At 38.6% G+C, this 24,238-nt stretch overlaps 6 protein-coding genes across 8 annotated transcripts; 3 read left to right on the top strand and 3 right to left on the bottom strand.

The window, feature by feature from the left end:
- Positions 1 to 2,591: 2,591 nt before the first annotated feature.
- PKS4 (phytochrome kinase substrate 4) lies at positions 2,592 to 5,099 on the bottom strand. The gene has a single exon (XM_086586944.1). It carries the CDS (start codon positions 4,608 to 4,610, stop codon positions 2,886 to 2,888), a length of 1,725 nt encoding a protein of 574 aa, XP_086443070.1. The 5' UTR covers positions 4,611 to 5,099; the 3' UTR covers positions 2,592 to 2,885.
- An 843-nt stretch (positions 5,100 to 5,942) lies between these two features.
- Positions 5,943 to 10,859, top strand: LOC147473871 (SUN domain-containing protein 1-like). Its single transcript, XM_086586946.1, has 2 exons — positions 5,943 to 7,210; positions 10,258 to 10,859. The coding sequence occupies exons 1-2, from the start codon at positions 6,116 to 6,118 to the stop codon at positions 10,555 to 10,557; spliced, it is 1,395 nt and encodes a 464-aa protein (XP_086443072.1). The 5' UTR covers positions 5,943 to 6,115; the 3' UTR covers positions 10,558 to 10,859.
- Positions 10,860 to 12,892: 2,033 nt separating this feature from the next.
- Positions 12,893 to 15,766, top strand: LOC147473870 (cytochrome P450 98A2-like). Its single transcript, XM_086586945.1, is given in 4 exon segments — positions 12,893 to 13,491; positions 14,162 to 14,464; positions 14,467 to 14,558; positions 15,012 to 15,766. Coding segments are annotated over 4 exon segments (1,533 nt in total). The 5' UTR covers positions 12,893 to 12,998; the 3' UTR covers positions 15,657 to 15,766.
- A 159-nt stretch (positions 15,767 to 15,925) lies between these two features.
- On the top strand, positions 15,926 to 18,606 carry LOC147473869 (uncharacterized). 2 transcript variants are annotated; one of them, XM_086586950.1, is made up of 10 exons: positions 15,926 to 16,244; positions 16,387 to 16,441; positions 16,543 to 16,578; positions 16,669 to 16,713; positions 16,801 to 16,884; positions 16,982 to 17,041; positions 17,191 to 17,229; positions 17,503 to 17,602; positions 17,806 to 17,953; positions 18,293 to 18,606. In XM_086586950.1, the coding sequence occupies exons 1-10, from the start codon at positions 16,060 to 16,062 to the stop codon at positions 18,339 to 18,341; spliced, it is 801 nt and encodes a 266-aa protein (XP_086443076.1). In that variant the 5' UTR covers positions 15,926 to 16,059; the 3' UTR covers positions 18,342 to 18,606. The 2 variants fall into 2 exon arrangements, with proteins under 2 accessions (XP_086443076.1, XP_086443075.1); XM_086586949.1 differs by having other exon boundaries at positions 15,952 to 16,244; positions 16,789 to 16,884.
- Positions 18,607 to 18,715: 109 nt separating this feature from the next.
- Positions 18,716 to 20,545, bottom strand: LOC147473868 (nascent polypeptide-associated complex subunit alpha-like protein). Its single transcript, XM_086586951.1, has 4 exons — positions 20,168 to 20,545; positions 20,018 to 20,093; positions 19,558 to 19,685; positions 18,716 to 19,443 (listed from the first exon to the last, which is right to left on the bottom strand). The coding sequence occupies exons 1-4, from the start codon at positions 20,225 to 20,227 to the stop codon at positions 19,111 to 19,113; spliced, it is 597 nt and encodes a 198-aa protein (XP_086443077.1). The 5' UTR covers positions 20,228 to 20,545; the 3' UTR covers positions 18,716 to 19,110.
- A 1,096-nt stretch (positions 20,546 to 21,641) lies between these two features.
- On the bottom strand, positions 21,642 to 23,601 carry RHC1A (RING-H2 finger C1A). 2 transcript variants are annotated; one of them, XM_086586948.1, is made up of 2 exons: positions 23,390 to 23,601; positions 21,642 to 22,973 (listed from the first exon to the last, which is right to left on the bottom strand). In XM_086586948.1, exon 2 carries the CDS (start codon positions 22,950 to 22,952, stop codon positions 21,999 to 22,001), a length of 954 nt encoding a protein of 317 aa, XP_086443074.1. In that variant the 5' UTR covers positions 22,953 to 22,973; positions 23,390 to 23,601; the 3' UTR covers positions 21,642 to 21,998. The 2 variants fall into 2 exon arrangements, with proteins under 2 accessions (XP_086443074.1, XP_086443073.1); XM_086586947.1 differs by having other exon boundaries at positions 21,642 to 22,997; positions 23,390 to 23,549.
- Positions 23,602 to 24,238: the final 637 nt, after the last annotated feature.

The following is a 24,238-nucleotide window of genomic DNA, read 5'->3' as shown; positions in this document are numbered from 1 at the left end:
TATCAAGGTGCCAGTTGAGTGGGAAAGTACCAAGACGGCTCATATATATATATATATATATAGTCTTCTGTGTAATGGGTTAGGTGTTGTTTAGGATTTGCAAGAAAAGATAAAAAAGTGTGTCAACTAGGAAGGCAAACTGATAACCGACCATCAGCGAAGTTCTTATTATCACTCAACAAAATAAATAAATCTTTGCTCTGTAGAGAAAACTCAGGTAACAGTACCGTTTGGGTCGGTTGGATTTTTATTTTTCCAATTTTATTCTCATTGTTTTCTTCTATTTACAGCTTCCTATACTGCATCTAGAATGTAAAATCTGATATTTAGTAAAGATACAAATGTCATTAAAATTTAATTCTTTAAATTTCAAGTCAACAATTTCTGCTGCTTTTTATGGACAAGTGTATACAGATACAATAGTATAAATAAATCTATCATGTATTTATGTGATTCGCTGGTAGGAAAATAATACCCGTGGGTTCTATTTTCCCAGGGTCACACCCTATGGGGTATTTTTTACGAAAAGAACTATATTTATTTTTGAAAATTAATCTCAGTGATGACTGATGAGGAGGTGATTTTGGACGGTAGGACATCAATAAAATATCTCTTCTCGAGTTTTTGTGGTTATTTTGTAATCGTTGAGCAGGAAGAACACATTGTAGATTTAGGGGCGCATCAATGATCAATGGAAAGAGACTGGTCATCGGATCTTCATCGTGGTGAAAGATCAATGTCAAATATTGTACCATTTGGCACAATATTAGGATAAAATTGGTTACTTCTGTTTTTTGGGATTTTGAAATTATTGGAAATATGGAAAACCGAAATTTATAATATTTCAACCTATTTTAATTAATTTCGGAATCATCAATATTTCGACCCTATTTTGTTTTTTCTGTTTTTTATAAAAACTGAAATATCCAGTGGAATTCGGACATTCGTTCGGAATCGTGAACACTGGCTCAAACTAAGGGTGGAATTTGGGTCGGGTTAACCTAAGCCCAATGAATTAAAACCCGATTTTTGTTAATCTTGGGTTAACATGTTAGATCAAAACCCAACTCGATTTTGGGTTGGGCTCGGGTTAGAATATCAAAAAATTGAAAAACCCAAGCCTGTGTGCATATATGTACGTATATATTTCATTCTTTCTATTTTTGTAAAAAATAAGATTGAAAATCTCTATTTTAGAGAGAATAATGTAATCAACAAAGTTAGTTTTACTTTCAAACAATCAAATCTCTTTGATTTCATTAGAAGATTTCAATTTCAGTGTTTTGTTTAGGGCTAGCAATGGATTGGATTGGTCCGGATATATGCAAATCCAAAACTGATCCGTTTTTCAACAATACAGACCCAGAACCAGACCCGACTCGAATAGATATTTAAATTAGAGAACCAGAACCGAACCGAAAACATTTTTTTGATTCCTAATCCGATCCGTTCCGAACCAATAAGCTCAATTTCAACCCGGTGAACCGAAGTTTTTTATAATTTGATCATAATTTTTGTTATATAAATATTAAATAATTTTTTGCTAAACACAAAAACAAAGTACGCAAATCCAAAAGGCATAATGAATAATTTAAAATCCAAATTTGTAAGGGAGGATATTTGTTTAGATAGAAACCATATTTTTATTATGTAAAAAAATATCGTAATATTACATATGTATTTTGCATATCTTATTTTGGAACTTTAAATATTGTAATGTTGCATAAGGTAATAAAAATATATGGTAGAGAAAAATTAGGAAGAATAAGACTAAAATTTTAATTGGATCAAGCCCATAATGGTTCGGTACATATTTAATCTAGAAGCAATCCAATAAGAGTCCGGTTCTGATTTTCAAGACCCAGAACCAGTCCAATATGCTAACTATCTGTCTCAGACCCACTTTTATTGGTTCGGACCGGATCGGGTATCGGTTCTTACCGATCCATTGCCAATCATAGTTTTGTTACTCATAATTTCAAAACAAATCTAACCAACCCGATCCAACCCTAATTAGTCGGGTTAAGACTGAAAATTTAAGTACCAACTAGGACTTGGTCTCGACTCGGTTTAAAGCATTTGAAATTTGGGTTGGACTCGGGTTATATCTCAACCCGACCCAAACTGCCCGAGTTCCATCCCTAGGCCTCAAAGAAATGTGTGTTTGATTGTGAAGGACAAAAACCATAACCTGTTTGCGCGAAATTTGAGTGTGTTAGAAGAGGTTGAGACGTTGAGTGGGTGTGTTATGGCGAGTTCTCAAACTTGTAGAAAATATAGGAATGGATCACTTCTGAAGTTTCGGTGTTTTGTTGATACTTGATAGCTCCCGTTCGAAGAAACTCAACTTCATTTCAAAAAGTAGGATTTAAAGCCAGATAGGCTACGATTGGTTTTTGAGAAGCCGACGTGGGGAGAATGGAGATGGTTAGTGTAAGATTGTAAGCTTCGAAAATAAAACCAGAGTCGGATACCCTTTACTCTTGAAAGTCTTGAGGCACTGTGCCCGAATTTTTCTACAAAAAATTACAATGGTGTAATTCTTCTATCAGTTCACAACACATGAACATACATCAATACATGTTGAGATGTAAAATTAAACCACTGCGGCTTGTATGTTATATTATTGTACCAATAAATAAAGTAAACGGCGAAATCTTGGAAAATATGCCCATGACCCTAATTCAAGCTCCAAACAATACGCACACACAGAAGAAATGAGAATGTTAAGAGGAGTCCCCTTATTATTAGACAAAACCCAACCAAGAAAATGAAACGCGTATTTCTTTTCACCAGTTTACACCAGCGGTATAACCTTACGTCCTTGCCATACCTTGTAAACAGCACGCCATGTATAATTAATGGTTGCACAATGTAGTGCTTTCTCAGTGTGTTGTTAGGGCTCGAGACATGCGAGCAGAATGCGACCTTGAAACTGGAATGTGCATGGTGCTTAACCTTGCTGCCTGGATTCTACCTGATTCAACAGGTAACGATGGTGCACCAGCGCAAGACCGTTGGTGATTATTTTGGTCAGGCACATTTCTAACTGGGCGAGGTCCGACGTTAATTGCCTTCTCGCATATACAGCTCATTAATAGCCCTCCATTGCCCCTCCTTTTAGTACCATTGAGCACTACCAGTTTCTTGGAATGATCAGTCTGAATGTCTTGGTAATCCAATGCTGATATGGACGTGTTTGCAACACTGAAACCCTCTGCTGTTGTAACACTCCAATCAATGCTTGCTTCGCTTGGTTCGTACCCCTCGGTTGGTGCTATTGATGGTGTAGTTGTAATTGTCGTCTCATCCAGACTACGTCGACCAAGGAAACGTCTTCCCTCGAAACTTGACAATTCGTCAAGGGAATCTCTTCGACGATACATAGGGTACATTGTCGATTGAGTTGAGAAGCTTTCAATCTCAAATAAGTCCGAACTTGCATCACTCGTTATGTCACCGTCATCATCGCCATCATCAACCAGTGTTGGTTTCCGGGCTTTAGGACTAGTTAAAGCATTGAAGCTCCTCAAGTTGTTGTCTCTGTCTAACGACATTTGGCCACGCCGTTCCATGGACTTCCTTTGGAGTACCGAGTCGTCTGGCAGCCGAAAAACTTCCAGCGACTCCCTAGGTGGATCTTCAAGAATAATACTAATGACTTGCTTCCCACTCTCTTGGTGCAGTTTTCTGGAACTAGCAGCCGGCGGAGGATTTAGAATCGGAAAAGAGAATCCTCCGCTATCACCAAAGGGTCTTCCAGAGGTCACTACTCGATGACCTATCTCAGTGGGAAAATGGTTTTCGGTTGAATATGAATCAGCCGAATGACCAACGAGTACTTGGCCCTCTTCTTCAGAACTGACGGTGACCAATTTCATTATCTTTGGCCTTCCATTATCGTTTCTCAAGTCTTTATCCTCGAACTCCTCTGCTTCCTCTCTGGGTGCTTTATCCACGCTAACCTCCTCTGTTTTGGAGCTCTGTTTGCTGTGGAGATTCAATGCAGCGCTGGAATTACAATTGGAATGTATGGTGATCTTTGGTTCAGAGCATTTCTCCTCAATTTGAACGGATTTCTTACCGGAACAAGGACATCTGCGTCTAAAAAACCATCTACCTGGAGACCCTTTGTTGTTCTTCTTTTTCCCATCTAGACGAAGATTTCTCATAGAAACTGCAATTGAACCAGGAGGATTGGATAACAAACCTGACTGACTGTTCCAACTAGCTTCAGATGAAGCTGTTGGAGTTGCATTAAAAGAACCACTTCTGTAATTCCTTGCATAACCATCAACAGATGAAACCGAAGAGTATCTGGGAATCGTTGAGATGTCGCTTTTCACAACAGCTCTATCAACGTTTGAGTGGCATGTGGCCTTATTGCTCTCCTTGTGATCCTGCCCTTCGTTGAAGTATCTCTCTGCGTCGAAGATGCTAATTTCTGCTTCTTCAATGACTTGTTGGACCAACGGTTTTGGTTGTTCTGGAGGATGATAAGTAGAGAAGGATGCCTCTCTGAGCTGGTGTTTAAGTGGAAATGAAGAGTAAGCAAGAGAAGTGTGCATGCCTTCTAAACTAGGTCGTTTCGAGACTGTAATTCTTTCCATCTTTCTGAACAAGCCTCTTTCTGTATATGCCCAAGTGAAAGAACTTCCTGACCACAACTTATGACAACTGCAAGCAAATTCTACCCTTAGTGGTATATGTAGTTAGTTTTTTTTTTTTTTTTACGCTGTTCACTTTCTTCACTGATTGAACAAGTATGTATATATGAACTAAGAATAAACCTGGAGTTGGATGCCTTTTGTCGGATCAAACTAGAACAGTGTCAACATTAACCATTTTGCTCACGGAGAAATAAGGATTGACATATCAATAACCGTGATATGTGTTTTTGCAAATAATGTTCTCACCGGCCTACACATAAAATCTGTCCACATCATACTTCTATTCATGCCAAGTTGTCAGCTTCTCTGTGATAAGGCCCCTACCAGGTGGATCTAAAGACCAAAAAGAAACACCAAGCATGGGTCTCGAACCCCATCCACCATTCTTCCAGTTAATGTACTCTTCCATGCAAACGTTATACGTCTCCCAGCTTCAAGTTTCATCTTGTCCCATGGTTACCATATATCGCTTAGATTTTTTTTTTTGTTTTTTTTATAGTATACGTGCGTGAGACACACAAAATTCGTTTTGTTCTTCTTCTTTTTTTTTCTATTTAATATGAAAAACATATAGGATATGTGTAGTTTAATTACTTCAATTTGGAGATTAAGAACCCTGATCTTGTCTGGATTAATTACTTCTAAGATCCACAACACGACTCGATAAGTCTGGTATTTGTTGGTAGTTACTAAATGATTTTCCAATAAGACTAGTGCAGGGTTATATTATACGGTGACTACACTTCCAAAAAGAAAATAATAATAGATACTAAAATGTGGATTTTGGGGACCGACCATGAAGATTATGGGATGCTGCAAAAAGAGTCTACAATATACGCATGTTAAATAATGACATACTTTGCACATAGAATGTAAATCTAATATATTGTATTATCTTTACAGTGATTGGCATGCGAGGAACAACGAGGACAACAACCCTCACCACACATTATGTGAAAGCGTCCAAACGTCTATCTGTACGGATACTCCCAAAGGTTCCCCACTTACACCAACACCACATGGTGTGTTGATGTAATCTCTTAATTTCCCCCCTAACCCATAACATGACACGAAGAAAAATGAGTTTTACTAGACACAAAAAAAGATGTTTCCAGATGAAAGTTGAGAGTTTCACATGGTTAATGATGAGATTCCCAAAGGCCAATTGTTTCAATGATAAAGGGCCTGGTTGGGGGCCCGATCCAGGCCCTGGACTTTGATAGGTCGAACCGTTAAAAAACAAAAAGCACGTGGCAGTTCGGGAAGGGTAACACGTGTTAGAAGGAGTAGTAGGGAAAGCAGTAAGTTTGATTGTTTGTTTTCATTTCATGAAATCCCAAAAAAAAAAACAGATTGGCGCTCGAATTCCATCATTTTGTATTTCTAGGGTTTACGTTGTTCAATCAATCGTTTAGGGTTTAAAGCAATAACAAAGATTGAAGAAAATGTCTGCTTCGACGGTCGCAGTGGCTGCGGCAAATCCAAACAGCGCCACCGCATCACTGACAATGGGTACAAGAAAGAGAAATGTGGTCGTCTCCGAAAAGAAAACATCCAACGTGGAAATAATGGTCTCTTCTCAACAAGAACAACAACAGTCCAGTGATCGAAGCCATTCAACATCACTTGTTGACAAACCACCCTCAGCCTTACAAATCAACAACAACAACAACAACAAGAAAATAGGGGGGCTCGTCACTTCCACCGCTTCCCCTCGCCGCACTCGCAAGGCTGTTTCCAAACCACCGGAGAAGCCCAGGTGGCAGATTGTTCTCAGTGTCTTAAGTAAGAATTTCTTGCTTCTTCTTATACTTTTAGGATTAGTCCAGTTGATTCGCAAATTGACTATTGATGCCTCTACAACTACTACTACTACTACTACTCTGTCATCTGCTGGGGTTTCTGATTTCGAAGGCCGAATTGCCGAGGTCGATTCTCTGTTAAAGAAAACCACTAAAATGATGCAGGTTCAGTTGGAAGTTGTTGATCAGAAGATTGAGACTGAGGTTGGCAGTGTCAGGAGGGACTTTATTGAGAAATTTGACCATGTTTTGGAGAGTGGGCTCAAGAAATTGGAGGCCAGGACTGGTGGTTTGGAAAAATCTTTCAGTGAATTCAGGTCTTACAAGTTCTTGACCAAAGACGATCTCCAGCAATTCTCTGACGAATTTAAAGATAGGGCAAAAAGTTCCCATGGAAATCATTTGAGCTTGGATGAGATTAGGGCTGTTGCGAGGGAGATTGTTGAAAAGGAGATAGAAAGGCACGCAGCCGATGGCCTTGCCAGGGTTGACTATGCTTTGGCTTCTGGTGGGGCAAGGGTCGTTTCCTATTCGGAGACACACAGTCATATGAGTAATGGTTATTGGTTTAACTCGGTGAGGAGACAAACTACCGAGACTGCTGCCCAGAAGATGCTCCAGCCCAGTTTTGGAGAACCTGGTCATTGTTTTGCCCTCAAAGGGAGCAATGGTTTTGTGGTGATCAGGCTCAGGCAACCCATCGTACCAGATGCTTTTACGTTGGAACACGTTGCAAAGGTTATTTTCTTTCCCTCCTTTTGTATTTAGGGTTTATGAATCTTGTTGGTAGTTCTATAAGTTTCTGAGGTAGTCCTGTTTATGGTAAGCAACGTATTCCACTATATTCAGTAAAGTTCAGAGGTAGTTGGATGTGGCATTTATAGTTTTGCTATAAATGCAAAAAATGAGAATCCATGTTTTACTTGTTCTGTGACCAAAATCATATAGAGGGGGCGGGGGTTAAGAGATCAACAGTATGACTATATTGAGCAAAAAACAATTCCGCACTTTAAAATTGTTTGTTCATTGCACCGTTCACCTTTGATTGCATACGTTTAAGGAACTATGGTTCGAAGGTAATGAAAACTTTCCAATTTACCATGCTGGGTACATCTACAATCTTACTTACAGCGCGGTCATTGCTTTTGTAATGGATTTAATAGAATTCTAAGAAAATGTTTACACTTGAAAAGTGGTTTGTTTAGTTGTCTCCGTCCTCCTATGCTCATAATAGATCACGGCTTGTATGGTTGCATTTCTTTCTGTTCTATATATATATTCGTAATTGTACACCTTCTTGGCCTACTTTCATTTCTTAATGAAATTTTTGTTTTTACTGTCATTATGATGATTACTATGCAATCATATGATAAATATTTTTATGTATTCGTTGCGCTTATAGTTGATGAAAACATCTCTTATAATTTAGAATGGATTTTGTTTGTTTTAATATAACCAAGTTTGTTTTTCTGAAACTCTCTGTAGTTTTTAAATTGAATTCCTTAAAAATTACACCAGCCATCTCACTACAGAAAACAATTGCAATTTTTTATTTTTTAATTATACTGAAAGTGACGATGATGATCAAAAAGAATTTGGCACTTGGTTTATGAAAGTTATCATTAATGCATATCTTCTGTTGGAGATACTTGTAGCCATGCTGGTGTTTTAGATCTTAGGGATTAAAAGTGTTAACACTTTGCATAATCAACTCATATTTGCTAGGTGTCAAAAGTATAATAGAAAATCCAAAGTTGCTAAGTTTTTGTTGTAGTGAGATTTTTTAGAGTGTATTATTTAGGTAACTCAATTGACAAAATACGTGACAAAACCATGGTGAGTTAAGGAAACACCGAAGCAACTGAGCAGTCGTGTTCTGTTTCTCAAGAAACGCTCATACCAGTGCCCATATATGCCATGTTACGGTTATTTGTTAGTATTTAGAAATGCATTTCACATATTTGTCCTGATTTTGTTGAATCTGTTTAGTTATTTATAATTTTGAAGGAATAGAAAGTGACGTGAGTAGTAGGATCCTCCACTTATAGAAGGGGATGATGAGAAATTATATTTGGAATCTAAGCAGTTAAAATCGGTTTTTGGAGTTAATCGGACATTCGGACCGATTAATTGGCAATTTAATCGGATGTATATATCTGACCTTTTAAAAATTTATAATAATACAATTATACTAAAAATTTCTAAATAGTTATCTAAGATGTAACAAAAAATATCAAATTCTCATAATCACATCCAACCAACTCAATCTTAGAGTACTACGGAGATGTCAAACACAACAATTATGTTAAATATTTAAAGGAATCATGGGTGAGAGAAGAGAGAATATATTTAGAGAGATAATACAAAAGTTTGTATATTTAACTTTCGTTAAGGAGGAGAAAATAAATAAGCTCTTAGCTTTGTGTGTTGATTACGTTATTTTATTGTTAATCTGGTTTAATAATCCAATTTGTTAATTTTCCGTCTTTTTTTTTGTGGGGGACCGATATTTTCAGTGATTTGTTTTCTCGGTTTGGTGAGAAATCGGTCATCTCGGCCAATTAATTGGGTCAATGAGAAAATTTAAAAAATCGGTGAAAAACTAATCGTGCTCCAAGCGATATGCGATTAATCGCCGATATTGATAGCATAGTTTGGAATATGCACAAGAGAGAAGCAAGTTTCTTTTGGATCTTGGGGTAAGGCTTGAAAAAGAGACGGTCTCTGTGATCATCTATTACATGTAAGAAGCCTCCATCTCATAGGATCTTTTGTTAAACAGAAATGTGTGATTGGTGATGAGGCTGTGACTTATTTCCTGAATTTGTTATTTATCACTCTAAAGAGTTAGAAAGCAAAGTAGATGAGTATGGGAGGCTTTTAGTAAATGCTACCTTATTGTAAGTTCAATCTGTGATATCTTTTGTGATGGTGAAAATTGTTTGAATTTTTTTGCTCCATCAACTATCATCATATAGTGATTGTAGACCTGACCTACTTCGCCTTTTTAACGTATTCCAGGACTATGTGTCATTTAGTGTTATATAGACTCTTAACCTAATGATGTTATCTATATGATTTGTTAAATTTGGCTGGTGAAACCTGGTTAAATGCCCCAGGCATTCTCTGGTTGTTTACACTTTCAACCATTGATAAAAGGGAATCAATTGTCAGAGTCTTGTGGAACCTGGTTAGTAGCCATTGAGAAAAGGAATCTATTTTCAGAGTCTGTTTATTATCGGGAACAAGGTTATTAGAGCCAGTCCTTACCTGAGGCTCTCTTTTGTGCTTCTGTACTGAGGCTCTTATCTCTCTTGTCTTTTTCATAGCAATATGATGGCTTGTTAAAGTGGAAGAAAGAGAAAAGAAATAAAAACTTAAACATATGATTTCTTAAGGACTAGGATTAACTCTTAAAGTCTTCCCATTACATCCGTGAATACTTAATTTTATTCTGACAAAACGGACTATCACAGCACGATGCCACACACACACACACATAATGACAGTAAGATTGCCACAACAGCATAGAAGTGGGTATTCCTCCCTTCCCCAACATGCACACGCTACGAAAGTTTGTTATAAAGGACTGTCCATATACGTTATATATGTGCTTCTCTCAAGAAATTCTTAAAATGAAATTATGCCACAAATTCCGTATGCTATCACTCATAGAAATTTGGCGACTGTTCTGTTCCTGAGAGTTGGTATATTGTTTTGTCTTATGTTTCTATTTTGCTGCTATATATGGTGCTTCTCATCATCATGTGTTGATATCTTTGCAGAGTGTAGCCTACGACAGATCTAGTGCTCCAAAAGACTGTCGTATCACTGGATGGCTTCGACGTGAAGATTCTGTGCACTCAAGCCAGGCCGATGATCAGTTTCTGTTGGCAGAATTCACTTATGACCTTGAGAGAAGCAATGCTCAGACTTTCAGTGTGGAGTCAAAAGATTCAAGAATCGTCGATATGGTCAGGCTTGATTTCAACTCCAACCATGGAGCCCCTCACACTTGCATATATCGTCTAAGGGTGCATGGCCATGAGCTTGACTTGGTCGCAATTTCAGCATTGAAGGCTTGAATGCATCCAGACATAAGCTTTTCCGGTTTGTCTAGTTTACTCTCTGTTGCTTTTATGTTTTTTTAGGTCTTTTTTCTTTTGTTGTACTTCCTACTTCTGCAGTTTACTCAAGCATGTAAATCTCTAATTATCTGTCCTGGATTCTTTTCCCCCATAATTTTTTCTGTTTAATCCTTGTAAGGTTTTGGAGGTCGCTATGAGGAAAAGCTGTGTGTAAACTGATTGTGACCCGTTTTTTGTTTATTAAAGGCAGGAAAAACTCAAATCTAGTCAAACCTAAATGGAGTAGTATCTTCTTCTCATTTTATCTGAATGCCACTTTTTCAGCATCGAGCCATATTTGCATCCACACTTAGAATGTAGGTGCTTAAATCTGTGAGTCTGATTGCTTACTCTAGGGAAATTCTTGACAATGTGACACCTCTTTCTTCTAAATTTACCCTAAAGAGATACTGTGTGTTTCTAGTCTGTTGTATATATGATCTAATTCATTAATCAAGTACTGCATAACAACCAAACTTTTGGTTGATGAGTTACGATCAAATTCACTGGGACATTACTCACATTAGACAATGTCGAATGCCAGGATTGGTCCTCAGCTCTAAGCTATTGAGTGATTGGGTGCGAAATATCGGAGCTGTAGCAGCAACTTGCTTGTTCCTCTTGATATTTGTTAAATTGAGATTATTCTAGAGTCTTTTACCATACTGTGGTTTGAATATTGAATAGTAGAAAATTTAATATATCATTTTCTGCAGAAACCTTTATTAGTGTCCAATCTATTCCAGGTTCTTTGACTGTGTTTAGGACACACATAGTGGAATACGTACTGAATAGGTTCTTGCATTAGGGGTAGCTCTTTGTTTTGTGACTTTATTCAGCTAGGGAGATGCTGACAAACAAATGGAGACGCAGAAACCGTTGTTAGCGTCTAACCTGGTCCAGTTCCCTTCAATGTGTTTAAGGAAACACAAAGTGAAATACTGAATTAGGAATTGTGTTTATGCACAGTCTGTGTTTTAACTTTTAACTAGAGAGATGTTAACAAAGAAATGGTGTTACAAGTATCTCTGCATCTGTTTTTGGTTTGTCCTTCGTGGAATTCCGTTTTTTGTGTCAGATAGCCGAGTTTGGTTCTTTAAAAATCGTTGAATAAAAACAGGTTTTGAGCCTTGCACAGTATCGGATGTTTGATCAAGAGACTAACGAAGTTCAGCTGGTTAGGAATTTTGTGGTTGGATTAGTGCTCGTTTTAGTTACTTCTCTATAAGGTCTCTTGCAACCATACAGATTAAGTGAGCAACCAATGCAGATGACAGGCAAACCGTTGAAGCAGTTTGTTATTCTTTTCCTTTATCAAGCTTATCGTGCGGACCTCATAGTAAGCCTGTGTTGACTTGTTGAGTTGCCTTTATCCACTCAAAAAAAAATCTTGTTGAGTGCCCACCTAATCCCTCACCAACTTCAGATGGAACCCAGCTCACCAAACTTGGATTCTTAACTAATACCTAAGTCACCAGCCCAACAGGGCCCCCGTCAAATTCTTGTGCTAAATAGTAAAAGAATGACTGAGAGAGGCGTGATTCTGTGTCGTTGTAGCAATATAAATATATTTTAGTATGGCAACCACAACCATGGATCTGTATGTTGTAAGCTTTTCGGCTTTCCACACCATCCCCTCTGTTTCTATTGGTTAAGAGAAGAGAAGAATCTTTAATCTGTCCATATTGGATTCTGACCACTTGTGTGGTAAAAAAAATAATTGTGAGAGCATTCCAAATGCAAGTCAATATGAGGGGAATTGAGAATTTTCACCCCCAAATATTAAAAATCCTTTGCCCAATGCAAGAGTGACTATGGGGAGTGACTATTTTCCCAAGTCAAAATAATAGTGAAACTTTCCAACCGAGATAGTAGTTGTGAGCTTCAAACGGAATGTTTTATTCCGTCTCGTGTTTTTTAAATTTTGTCGGTTTTTTTTTTTGGACCTTTCGTCTAATGTGTTTTTTCGATTTTTTTTTTTTTTAACTTCAGACGGGATGTTTCATTCTGTCTGGCGCATTTTTTCGATTTTTACATTCAAACAGAATCAAACATTCCGTCCGAGATTAATAGTCACATTTATATTGGGCAGCTTCACTTTATTTTTCACCAAAACGGTGGAAAATAGGGGAAATTGAGTCTACCCTAAAGATGAATAAGTGAATAAGAGTGACTTACATTGAGAATGCTCTCAAAATTGGTGCAGTGTAAATCCTGAAAGTCAATGAAGTCGCATCTCCCTCCCACCAACCCAAGGAAAAATTTAAAAAAAAAAAACAATCAATAAGCCGGTTTGCAGCAGAACAAAAGCTCCTCCACCAACCGCACTACTGCCATATATTCATCAAACTTATATTTAGCTAGCTTCTAAAAGGGTACTAGTACACCAGACACTCTGAATGGCTGTATCTGTATCAGTGGGCTCTGGCCTCATTTTGATCCTCTTCTTTGTTGCTTACAAGCTGTATCAACGTCTGAGGTTCAAGCTCCCACCAGGACCCCGTCCATGGCCCATAGTAGGAAACTTATACGACATCAAACCGGTGCGATTCCGGTGCTTTGCCGAGTGGGCTCAAACATACGGCCCAATCATGTCGGTGTGGTTTGGGTCGATATTGAACGTGGTGGTGTCGAATTCAGAGTTGGCAAAGGAAGTGTTGAAGGAGAATGATCAGCAGTTGGCGGACAGGCATAGAAGTAGATCAGCTGCTAAATTCAGTAGAGATGGTACGGACCTTATATGGGCGGATTATGGGCCTCACTATGTCAAGGTTAGGAAGGTTTGCACTCTTGAGCTCTTTTCTCCTAAGAGAATCGAGTCCCTTAGGCCCATTAGAGAAGATGAAGTCACCGCTATGGTTGAATCCATCTTCAACCATTGCACCAAACCAGGTACTTCTTCATCTCATTCTCTCCCCATTATTATTAATCATAATGCTCCATAAATTTATACTTATTTTGGTTGAACAAGAATCCACTGCATTTAAGCCCCCTGCCTAATGGTATGCCGTTTGGCCAACAATCATGATTCATGACACACTTTCCTTAGTCGCAACTTATTTAGTCTGTTTTTAGTTGGATACATGCCATGCCACAGTATAATCAAATAAATAACAGTATAACTCTATTTTTCTTGAGATTTTTAAACTAAGCCCAACAGAAATGTGTCTTTATGTAAAGCGGAGTGCATCCAACTTTTCATCATGACATAGGCGCATAGCGAATTATCAGGGCGGGTATGTGCTTATGCAAATATTGCCTATTAGACATTTGTGAGTGATATTTCACTATGATTGGTGGTAGTGGATTGAAGCAGAATGTTACCTATTTGAAGATCAAGACAAGGGATGATTTGTGATATGTCAACCGGAAAAATGAAAAATGTAATTAAATATCACTAAGCATGGATTACTGATATGGATGAAACTCATAAAGTTCTGCCTTACCTAAATGACATACATCGATCTGATGACCATCATCTTCAATTAATTTCAAAATACAAGCATTTAGTGCTTACTTCATTTCTTCCTAGTTGTACTCACAATGCTTATTGTTTGTGTAGAAAACTATGGAAAGAGCTTAGTCGTGAAAAATTACTTGAGTACAGTAGCATTCAACAACATAACAAGGCTTGCCTTTGGTAAGCGCTTTGTTAATTCAGAAGGTGTCATGGATGAACAAGGAGTGGAGTTCAAGGCAATTGTAGCCAATGGGTTAAAGCTTGGTGCATCGCTTGCAATGGCTGAACACATTCCATGGCTCCGTTGGATGTTTCCATTGGAGGAGGAGGCCTTTGCCAAGCATGGGGCACGTAGGGACCGTCTTACCAGAGCCATTATGGAAGAACACACACTTGCCCGTCAAAAAGTGGGGGTGCTAAGCAACACTTTGTCGATGCATTGCTCACTCTCCAGGAGAAATACGATCTTAGCGATGATACCATTATCGGTCTTCTATGGGTTAGTTTCGTTTCCTCTCAAGTTTCTTATTGTTCTTTTGATGGCAATTCAGCTATGAAAAGCTATTGAGAAACACTTATTTTCCACCACCACCTCAGCACCATCCCATTTTAGTGCAGCCTCTAGAGGAGGGGGGTTCGACGGACCTACCAGCATATTAATGTTATGAATGTAAAATATAGGAGAGACATAATAAATGCACTCCTAGAGTACTAGATGCTTGCACATACACTTCATTTACTACGGATGAGGTGGTACAATCTGAAAATCACACTCTAAGGTTACCTAGGCCATGTTTATCAAAAAAAATGAGACCATAGACTTTACCTCACCAATGAAGGACGAGCAATGCTTGTAGATGTACCACATTTAGGCATTGATCAAATGCTCAAACATGGAAAAATTGGCAAATGTAGTTGTGCTAAAGATGGTGGATATTTCCCATTTGTGCAGGATATGATCACTGCTGGCATGGACACAACCGCCATATCAGTTGAATGGGCCATGGCCGAACTGATTAAAAATCCTAGGGTGCAAGAAAAAGCCCAGGAGGAACTTGACCGTGTGATTGGCTTAGAACGTATTTTGGCAGAGACCGACTTCTCAAGCCTTCCGTACCTACAGAATGTTGCCAAGGAGGCATTGAGGTTGCATCCCCCAACTCCGCTTATGCTCCCCCACAAGGCCAGTGCCAGTGTAAAAGTTGGTGGCTATGACATCCCAAAGGGGTCTAATGTGCACGTAAATGTATGGGCTGTTGCCCGTGATCCAGCTGTATGGAAAGAACCATTAGAATTTCGACCAGAACGCTTCCTGGAGGAGGATGTAGATATGAAGGGTCATGATTTTCGACTACTACCATTCGGTGCTGGAAGACGGGTCTGTCCTGGTGCACAACTAGGAATCAATTTGGTGACATCCATGTTGGGTCACTTATTGCACCATTTTCGTTGGACTCCATCTGAAGGGATCAAAGCGGAAGAAATCGACATGTCAGAGAATCCTGGTTTGGTCACATACATGAGGACACCATTACAAGCTGTAGCTACACCAAGGTTGCCGTCACATTTGAATAAACGTGTGGCTGTGGATATGTGATATATTTTGGTCATTTGGTTTTTTATTTTACTTGTGCGTGCTTGTAATAGTCTGTCGGACTGACTAATTTGTTTCAATGTTCAATGGATGCCCTGAAGTTGGATATAGAAGATTGTAAGCTGTTAGATACTCTACATAATGCCCATAAACAGAAACAAAATATTTTAATTGCCCATTATTCCCATTAACAACATTCCTTGTATTGGGAAATGGTAGCTAAGGAAGGAGTAACCAGATAATGAGGTAGCTTGGAAGACTACCATTTGGTCTTACAAAATTAACATTGGAGAGTTGTTATTCTGATTATCCCCATTTTACTCACGGGCTCAAAGTAGCCTTAGAAGATGTTGTAACTTGTAACAGATAGATAAATTTCTCTTATAAGAAAGAGAACACCAAAACGATGATGGGGTTAGGCAGTGCGAGTTCGAGCTTCTTCTCGCGCGCACAACCACTCCCACTCTCACCTTTTATCAGCAGTTTGTGCTGTTCTTCTCATCAGCTCAAACCTTCTCCCTCTCCTGATCAAGCATCAACTCTTGCTGCAATCCAAAGCTCTGGTGTCATCGCTTGTCTTCGCGCCCAAAGGTCTTGCTCTTTCTCCATGTTCTACTACTTTACAAGGTCCCTTCTGCCTTAATCATGCATGATAATAAATACTTGATTACATTCATGCCTTATCCAATAAATGCAATCTCACTTATTTCTTCCATTCTACTCTTGTATTTAGCGGGGAGCTGGCAATGGAAGCTGCAAGAGCTGCACTAAATGGAGGCATAGCTGTTGTGAGTCGCCTCTTGAAGTTGCTTCTTCTCTTTGGTAATTGAATCCTCCATGGTGTTGCTAGTAGCTGATTTTTATGTTTATTATCCTTTTCAATGTGTAGCTGGAGATAACAATGACCACCCCGGATGTGTTTGAGGTACTTTTAAACACTTGATTTCATTAACTGTCCGGTTATCATTTGCTATCAGCTTGAGTGGTCATGTGCTTTTACCTCTCCTCTATGCAGGTGTTACAAGGGCTGGTTCAGCAATATCCTTCGTCTGTCCTAGGAGTAATTATTTTCAAAAACAGAAATAGTATATATTATTATATTTGGCTCATTTACATGTTCTGATTGAAGTAACAGCGGATGCTGCAGGTTGGAACAGTTTTGAACGATATGGATGCTAAAAGTGCCATTAAGGCAGGGGCAAGGTTCCTAATGAGTCCTGCTATGGTCAAAGTATGTTAATCTGTAAACATTTTATGGAACTTGGTTTAAGCTGTCTGACTTTTCTTCTTGAGTCAAATTTTTCTCTAATTAAGCTCTGTGAGATCAGGATATTCTGGATGATATAGGTGAAGTTCTCTATATCCCTGGAGTAATGACACCAACAGAAGTAAGAACTTCTACCTGCCTTGTTTGTTTTGTAACCTTTTTTCTTGGAAAGGAAATCTTACACTTCTAGGAAACTCCCCCCCCCCCCAAAAAAAAATCTTACTTCCATTTTTTAAGTTGGACTGTGTTTGTTCTTTCCATGATTAACAGGTATTGAATGCACATAACGCTGGTGCACAAGTTGTGAAGGTAAGCTCGCTCACACTGATAAACTTTTGCCCTTCGGCACCAATTTGAACACACCATTGCAATTTTCATTCTGACGTATATGTAGATTTTATTATCTTTTCCCTTCTTATTCCTGCTGAATTTCTACTCTGAATATTATGATTACACTATTCAAATAAAGTTTAACATCCTGATTGGAGCACTTTCTTACGTTTATTTTTTATTTTGGAAGAAACATTTCCATGCCCATACATGCATAGTTAATGGGATTCTAAACCTTTATGTTATATATAGGTTTATCCTGTTTCAGTATTAGGTGGTGTACAATATATAACGGCACTTAAGAAATCATTTTCCCATATTCCGATGGTTGCTTCCCAAGGCATAACACTAGGTTAGTTGTTTGAGCTTTTAGGTTTTCTCATTTCTAGATCTTATCATTTAATTCTTTCCATTTCTTTCTTTCTGAATGAAGCATTGCGAAATTAGGCTTCTTTCTGCATGACAGTTCATGTCGGAAGTTGGTGATGGATTATCTAATATACTAAATCTGGTCTAAGTTCCTTGTGTTTGAATTATTTGGTTTGCATGATCCAGACTCAATAGGTGCATACATCCATGGAGGTGCATCAGCAGTGCTCTTGTCCGATGCTATATTTGAGAAAGACGCCATGAGAAAAAGAAACTATGACCGAATTCATGAACTTGCTTGTCAGGCAGCACTACAAGGCAAAGAAATCAAATGGTGAGGATCAGTTTCAGCAATTTCAAATTAATTCTAATATGGCATTTTCTTGCTGCAATGCATGCATCTTCAAGATTTAAGTCATTTACGCAGGTACTGACCAGGTCTCGAGGGGCCTTCACCTTCTGCTATTGTTTTCATTTTTTACGCACTTCATTTTTTCCCTGCTGCTTATCAGTTTTGAAAGAGCACAAGTCTCAAAGGGCCCTTCTGGCATTGATTTTCTACAATTGTATACCCTTTATTTTTCCAGCAACTTATCTGTTTTCAATCTCATGTGGTACTTATTCTACTTTCTGTGATGGTTATTAATCAAGTGTCAGTTGTGCTCTTTCACAGCCAGATCCAAAATGATGTTCCCTCACCGTTGCTTGGTTGTAAAGATTAGATTTTGGGGCCCTAGCTGTTTGCAGGAAGAAAGTGATGATAACAGGGAAACGCATTTCCCTTCAAATTCAAGGAGGCATTGAGAATGATTAGTTTCAAGTTCGAAAGTGATGATAACACATTATCAACCAAGAACGGTCCTGTCTAGGATTTTGCACACATTTGCGTTCTCTAATTTATAGTGTAGGAGGCATTTTATACATATGTAAGAAAACAGTTGCTGAGAAATTTACACATCTTGTAATACAAAGTATCCATTTTGTCAACATCCATTTTGTCAACATCATCCGAAGCAGGAATAGCGGAATACAGAAACAAATTGTCACATATTTCGTATGAGAGAGCATTTTCACCATACCCCGCATGAGCAAGACAAACTAGAAATCTAGGATTTATAGATCTATTCAGAAATCTTTTCGAACACACATACATGAAAATAGGCCTCCGCCTCAGCGGACTGAAACGCAAGGAAACTGAAACTCCCGTGACAAATACAATGTTTTTAGATAATTAACTACAGGGCCTACAGGCTACAGCACCACAATGATACCTAAGGGTGCAGGAGTCGCAGAACTTTGACACATGCCAACACAAATATGCAATTTGGAAAACAACCCATAATCTTTAGCAAACAGTTGCACTCAGAAAATTTGCTAATAATACAACACGATAGATAAGACTGATTCCCTCAGCCAAACAAATTCTCTGAAAACAAATATAAAAACCTTATACTTGTCTCAACCGTGAGAATATGCTCCAAAAAGGCTCTCTTAGTTCGTTAGCTCCATGATGGCAGAAACAATATCACCATCAGCAGCCTTGAGCGCCTTCACTGCCTTTGATCTTGACACACCAGCCTGCGTCATCACTAATTCTATGTCTTTTGGCTCTACCCCTGTCTCATCCACATCTTCATCATCCTGAGCCATGGCTGATGACTCTGGTTTGGAGATAACATGACTGAGATCAGGAGCCTTGAACTGCTCCGCAGCCTGGGTCTGCAGTTGCGAGCTCAAATCCTCAATCTTTGCCTCCCCAAATATGACATAGGTATCTGATGTTGGGCTCTTAAATACGTCTGGTTTTGAGATCACAAACAAGATCTGAGACAGCAATGTGAAAAATCATTTAGGAAAGCATTAATAAAAAATAAAATCCAAAATTCACTCGCACTGATAACATTTTTCAAAAGCTTAAGCTAAAGGCATGTGACCAACATTCTTGCTCTTCTTGACTGTGACGCGGCTCACACCAGGGATGGCTTTCATTCCAAGTTTCAACATTGCCTTGCGACTCTTTTTCTCACTTCTGCTCTGCTTTGATCTACCACTGCCATCTCCATGTCCTGCATATAGTGCATTGTAAAGTTTCAAAGAAAGTTTTATCACCTCATCACAAACCATAACGTCTTCAAACAATTTGGTAAATTTAGATAAACGACGAAAAATACATCTTCTATTTTCACGATTTAAATTTATGCCATAATCCATGAGTCAGTGGAGAATGCTACTGTTATGAAAGGAATTTAACTGATAATCCATCTCAAAACACAGTCTATCCAACATTTATGCATACAAGAAATGAAGATTCTGGCCTCATCCATCTGATGCATTTTCAATTCGTGATGAACACTCAACAGATGATATAAAGCAATACAAGGAGAAAAGGATAACTTGCCTTGACCCTCATCATCATCATCATCGTCATCCTCATCGTCGTCGTCGTCGTCATCTTCAACGACAGGCTCATCAGGCTGCAGTGTCAGGAAAGGTGATTATTAGTCTATTTATGTTTATTAGGTCAATATAAGAAGAAGAGACTTATTACATCGATCTTCTGCTGTTCGAGATGAGCGGCGAGGACCTCTTCTTCACTCTGACCACTCATTTTCAGACACCCAAAACCCTAAATTCAATTTCTCACTCCTCTTTTTAAACCAGGCCCAACTCTTCACGCCCAATATATATATATCCCTTTAATTATTATGACACAATAATACTTCATTCCACTAGGGCTCAGCTGTCTAGTCACTAAAAAATTCCTTTGAGAGCATTCCCAATGCAGGGTAACATGAGGGGTTTGTGAAATTATTCATCTCTGATTGTGGAAAACCACTGCCCAATGCAGAGCTAAAGGGATGTTGGATTTCGTCTGGTGTGTTTTTTTTCGATTTCTTTTTGGACTGAATATTTCATTCCGTTTCACATGTTTTTTCGGTTTTTTTAATTTCAAACAAAATACCGGACGGAATGCGTCTCGATCAAAAAGCTTCTAGACGGAATCTAAAATCCCGTCCGATATTTTTTTTTTACCTTTGCATTGTACATTCATCTTGTTTTTGTGGAGGTGATAAGAGAGAATATATTGACTTGCATTGGGAATGCTATGAGGCATTGCCGCATTGGCATTGGCCAATTTTGGGAAATATTTTACATTTATATTTCAACTAGAAAATAATAATCAACGAGTTTTAATCATCCCCTGCAGGAGTGATCTCCAGTACGATTCTTTTACTGAACTAACGTAGACAAGTGTCAATATATATGAAAAACTCTTTGGCATGAATCTACAATACATTTGCTCAAGTGCTCTTTGTTATCTTCCTATCGAACAAAAAAAAAAGTGCTCTTTGTTATCACGAACATCCATCTGTCATCCCAGTGATATACGAGCTTATCTGTACACTACACCTCACGTGAACAGCCTGTTCACAGGGTAAATGACCCATTCAAGTTGTCTGCATGCTGCACCTAGAGTAGACGGTGTTTGCCTACAGTAGTGCTAAAATACCCACTTGTTCAATTTGTCCTCACTCCTCATCCTCAGACGGTCCACAGTTCTACATCCCCAGGAAGATCAACCGTTAAAGCACATCATTGTCTCAAAAAAACCACATATCACAACTGCTGAACCGAATAAGCAACCTTCTGTATTGACAATTTCAATTTCAACCAGTATCTAAAAGAATTGGTACATAATTTTTTTTCTTATTCCTTAATCTATACAGAAACATTTGCCATTCACTACTTAAGCTTCCAAAGGTAGCCGTTCTTGCACAGAAAACAAAACATAGACGTGAAACTTTAAGTGGGTTCACAGACACCCCTAACAAATAGGCAGAAAAATTATAACCATCTGGGATTGCAGCCATCTCATAAGTCATAATCAGCCTAAAATCAGTTCTTCTACAGTCTCATACACATCCTAAATCAGTAGCCGCTAGGAAATTTCAATATCCCTGCTAGTCACTATATAACAGCTCGGCTTATACTACATTCCATAAATGTGCAGAACAACATAATTGCCCAAAAAAAACTCAAAAGTTACTAAGTTATACATTCATACACATTTCTGGAATTCCGATAATTCCAGTCACCAATCAGTATGTGACTGGTTGCTTGTCAAGATATACGGAAGGCAAAATAATCTTGAAGAAAACAAAACAATTTACATAATAGGCACAAAGAAAGCAAACAGCACAAACAAGAACCTAAGATGTACCATTTGAACAAGCCAGATAACAGTTTCTTAAAACACTTTAAACGTCTCCAAACCTCCAAACCGTAAACAGAGTGGAGATAGTAAGTGGTGTGGGACCACAAGACAAAGCAGGGAGATCCTTTAACAAACTGCAGGGAGATCCTTTAACAAACTGACCTTAATAATCAAATGGCCATCCTGAATAGTGCATCTGGTGATTCTCTTCACGCGTTGTAGTTGAAGCACTAGCACCAGGTTCACTGCGGTTAGAGGTTGAATTTGATGAGCGGAAAGGCCACAAGAAAGAGAGCGGATTGCGTCTCCCTTGACTCTCTGTATTGTTCTCTCTCCCACTGGTGTTACTACTTGCACTGCTAGTCCTACTGCTCCTGCTAGAACTCTGATTACTCGGAGCACTAGTGGATCCCTGTGGTGGCAGTTCAAGACGGCATACAGGGCAGGAGTTGTGCTGAACCAACCATGGAACAATACATTCAGCGTGATACATATGGTTACATGGCATCTGGCGTGCTTCAGTTCCCAGCTCAAATTTTTCTTTACAAACAGGGCAGTGTGAATCTGTGCGGAGATGCCTCTGCGAGATCCTTACCGTGGGCATTGCTTCAATGGACGATTGAGCTGCAGGGGGTGGTCCTCTTCGGTCGTTCCTGGTGAGCTGTTCAATAAGTTCATCCAGTCCTGGGCCAACAAAGTAATCACTGACATTAGCTCGCCGCAACCCAACTGTTGGGCCGCCATTCAGAAGGACTTCAATTCCACCGTTTTCGGACATATGGACAGGAATCTGACCGCTGAAGATCAACCAAGGACCAGAGTTCAATCCCAGTCCAGGCTCGGGAGCCACACCAGATCTCCCTCTTATATCATGGTCACGGCTTCTCCCTACCATCCGCTGCCTCATCAAAGCTGAGAAAGCTTCCATTACTCCAAAACGCTGGTCCCGCTCATCATCGGAGTCGATTCCCAAAAAATCAAAAGGACTAATACCCTCGACCTCATTGAGTTCTTGCACAAATCCTCCACTGCAATATGGGCATTCTGTGTCCCGACCACGAAGTCGGATAGGACGCCTGCACCTGTAACACCAATGTGTGTTTCCAGTATTTGACATCCTTTCCCTCTCTCCTTCCACCTGCAATCCCCTTTCAACTGTAAACTGCAGAAAGATAATTTGAAAAATGGAGTTTTATGGTTTGCACATGATGAATGGGCTTTTCACTTGGTTTTCTATAACAATGCAGCACATCTGCGTTGAGCTTAATCTTTGAGACAAATATACAGTTAAACATAAAAGTATATATCTCGTTCTACAATTTGTATAGAAATCGGTTCAAATATTGATACGTTAACGTGTGCTTAAACGCCAAACAAAAAAACCCAATTATAAATGGCACCAACAACTAGAAGTTTCTTCTTCTACCCTATCAAATTGGTGTAATTAGACAATCAACATCTCTACTTAATATAAATAAATGAAATTCAAAAAGTATGTATGAGCTCATCATTTAACATCGGATTGAAAAAAAATAAAAAAGATAGATTTTTTACCTTGCAGAATTAGAAGAGATCTGAAGCTTCCCGAAAACAATAACTAATGGAGATGGAGAGAGAGAGAGAAAATGAGATGATTGGAATTTTGGAAGACTTTTTAATTTTTATAGTCAGTAAAAACAAATGTCAAAATGTTGAGTCTACAATATACGCACCACGAATAATCGCTGCCTCTAGACTTTTCTTCTCGCATGGGTGGACCTGGACGTGCCAAATTGCCAATTACAGAGGGGCTCGACCCATGAGTTGAGCAGTAACATTTTTTTTTTTTGTATTTTTGCCAACCAACTAAACATGGTGAATGTAAGTATTATATATTTATCCGCATTCATAAATCAATTACAAGACAACGCGTGGAAGATAAGTTATCAGTGTTTATCTGTTTAAGTATAGATCTCACGACTTATATAACACAATAGCATTCCCAATGCAATCCACTCTTATTCACCTCCACATCAAATTTATTTTTCCTCTTTTTCTACTATTTTGGTGGAAAAACAAGGTGATGTTTCCCAATACAAATGTGATTATTATTATCGGACGAGATGTTTGATTCCGTTTGAATGTAAAAATAAAAAAAACGCGCCGGACGAAATGAAACATCCCGTCTGAAATTCTTTAAAAAAATCGAAAAAAACGAGATGACGAAATGAAACATTCCATTCGAAAAAATTAAAAAAAAAACACACACACTGAGACGGAATAAAACATCATATCGGAGTTTCCAACTTAACTACTATCTCGATTGAAGGTTTCATTCTCATTTTGACTTGGGGAAAATAGTGACCTTAATATTCACATTTGCATTGCCCAAAGATTTTTGACCATTTGGAAGTGAATATTGTC

Source organism: Coptis chinensis, unplaced genomic scaffold, assembly GCF_015680905.1.
Source record: "Coptis chinensis isolate HL-2020 unplaced genomic scaffold, ASM1568090v1 utg1700_pilon_pilon, whole genome shotgun sequence".
Taxonomy (NCBI): Eukaryota; Viridiplantae; Streptophyta; class Magnoliopsida; order Ranunculales; family Ranunculaceae; genus Coptis; species Coptis chinensis.
Note: the sequence above shows the minus strand (reverse complement) of the source record. Positions and strands in the feature narration are given on the sequence as shown.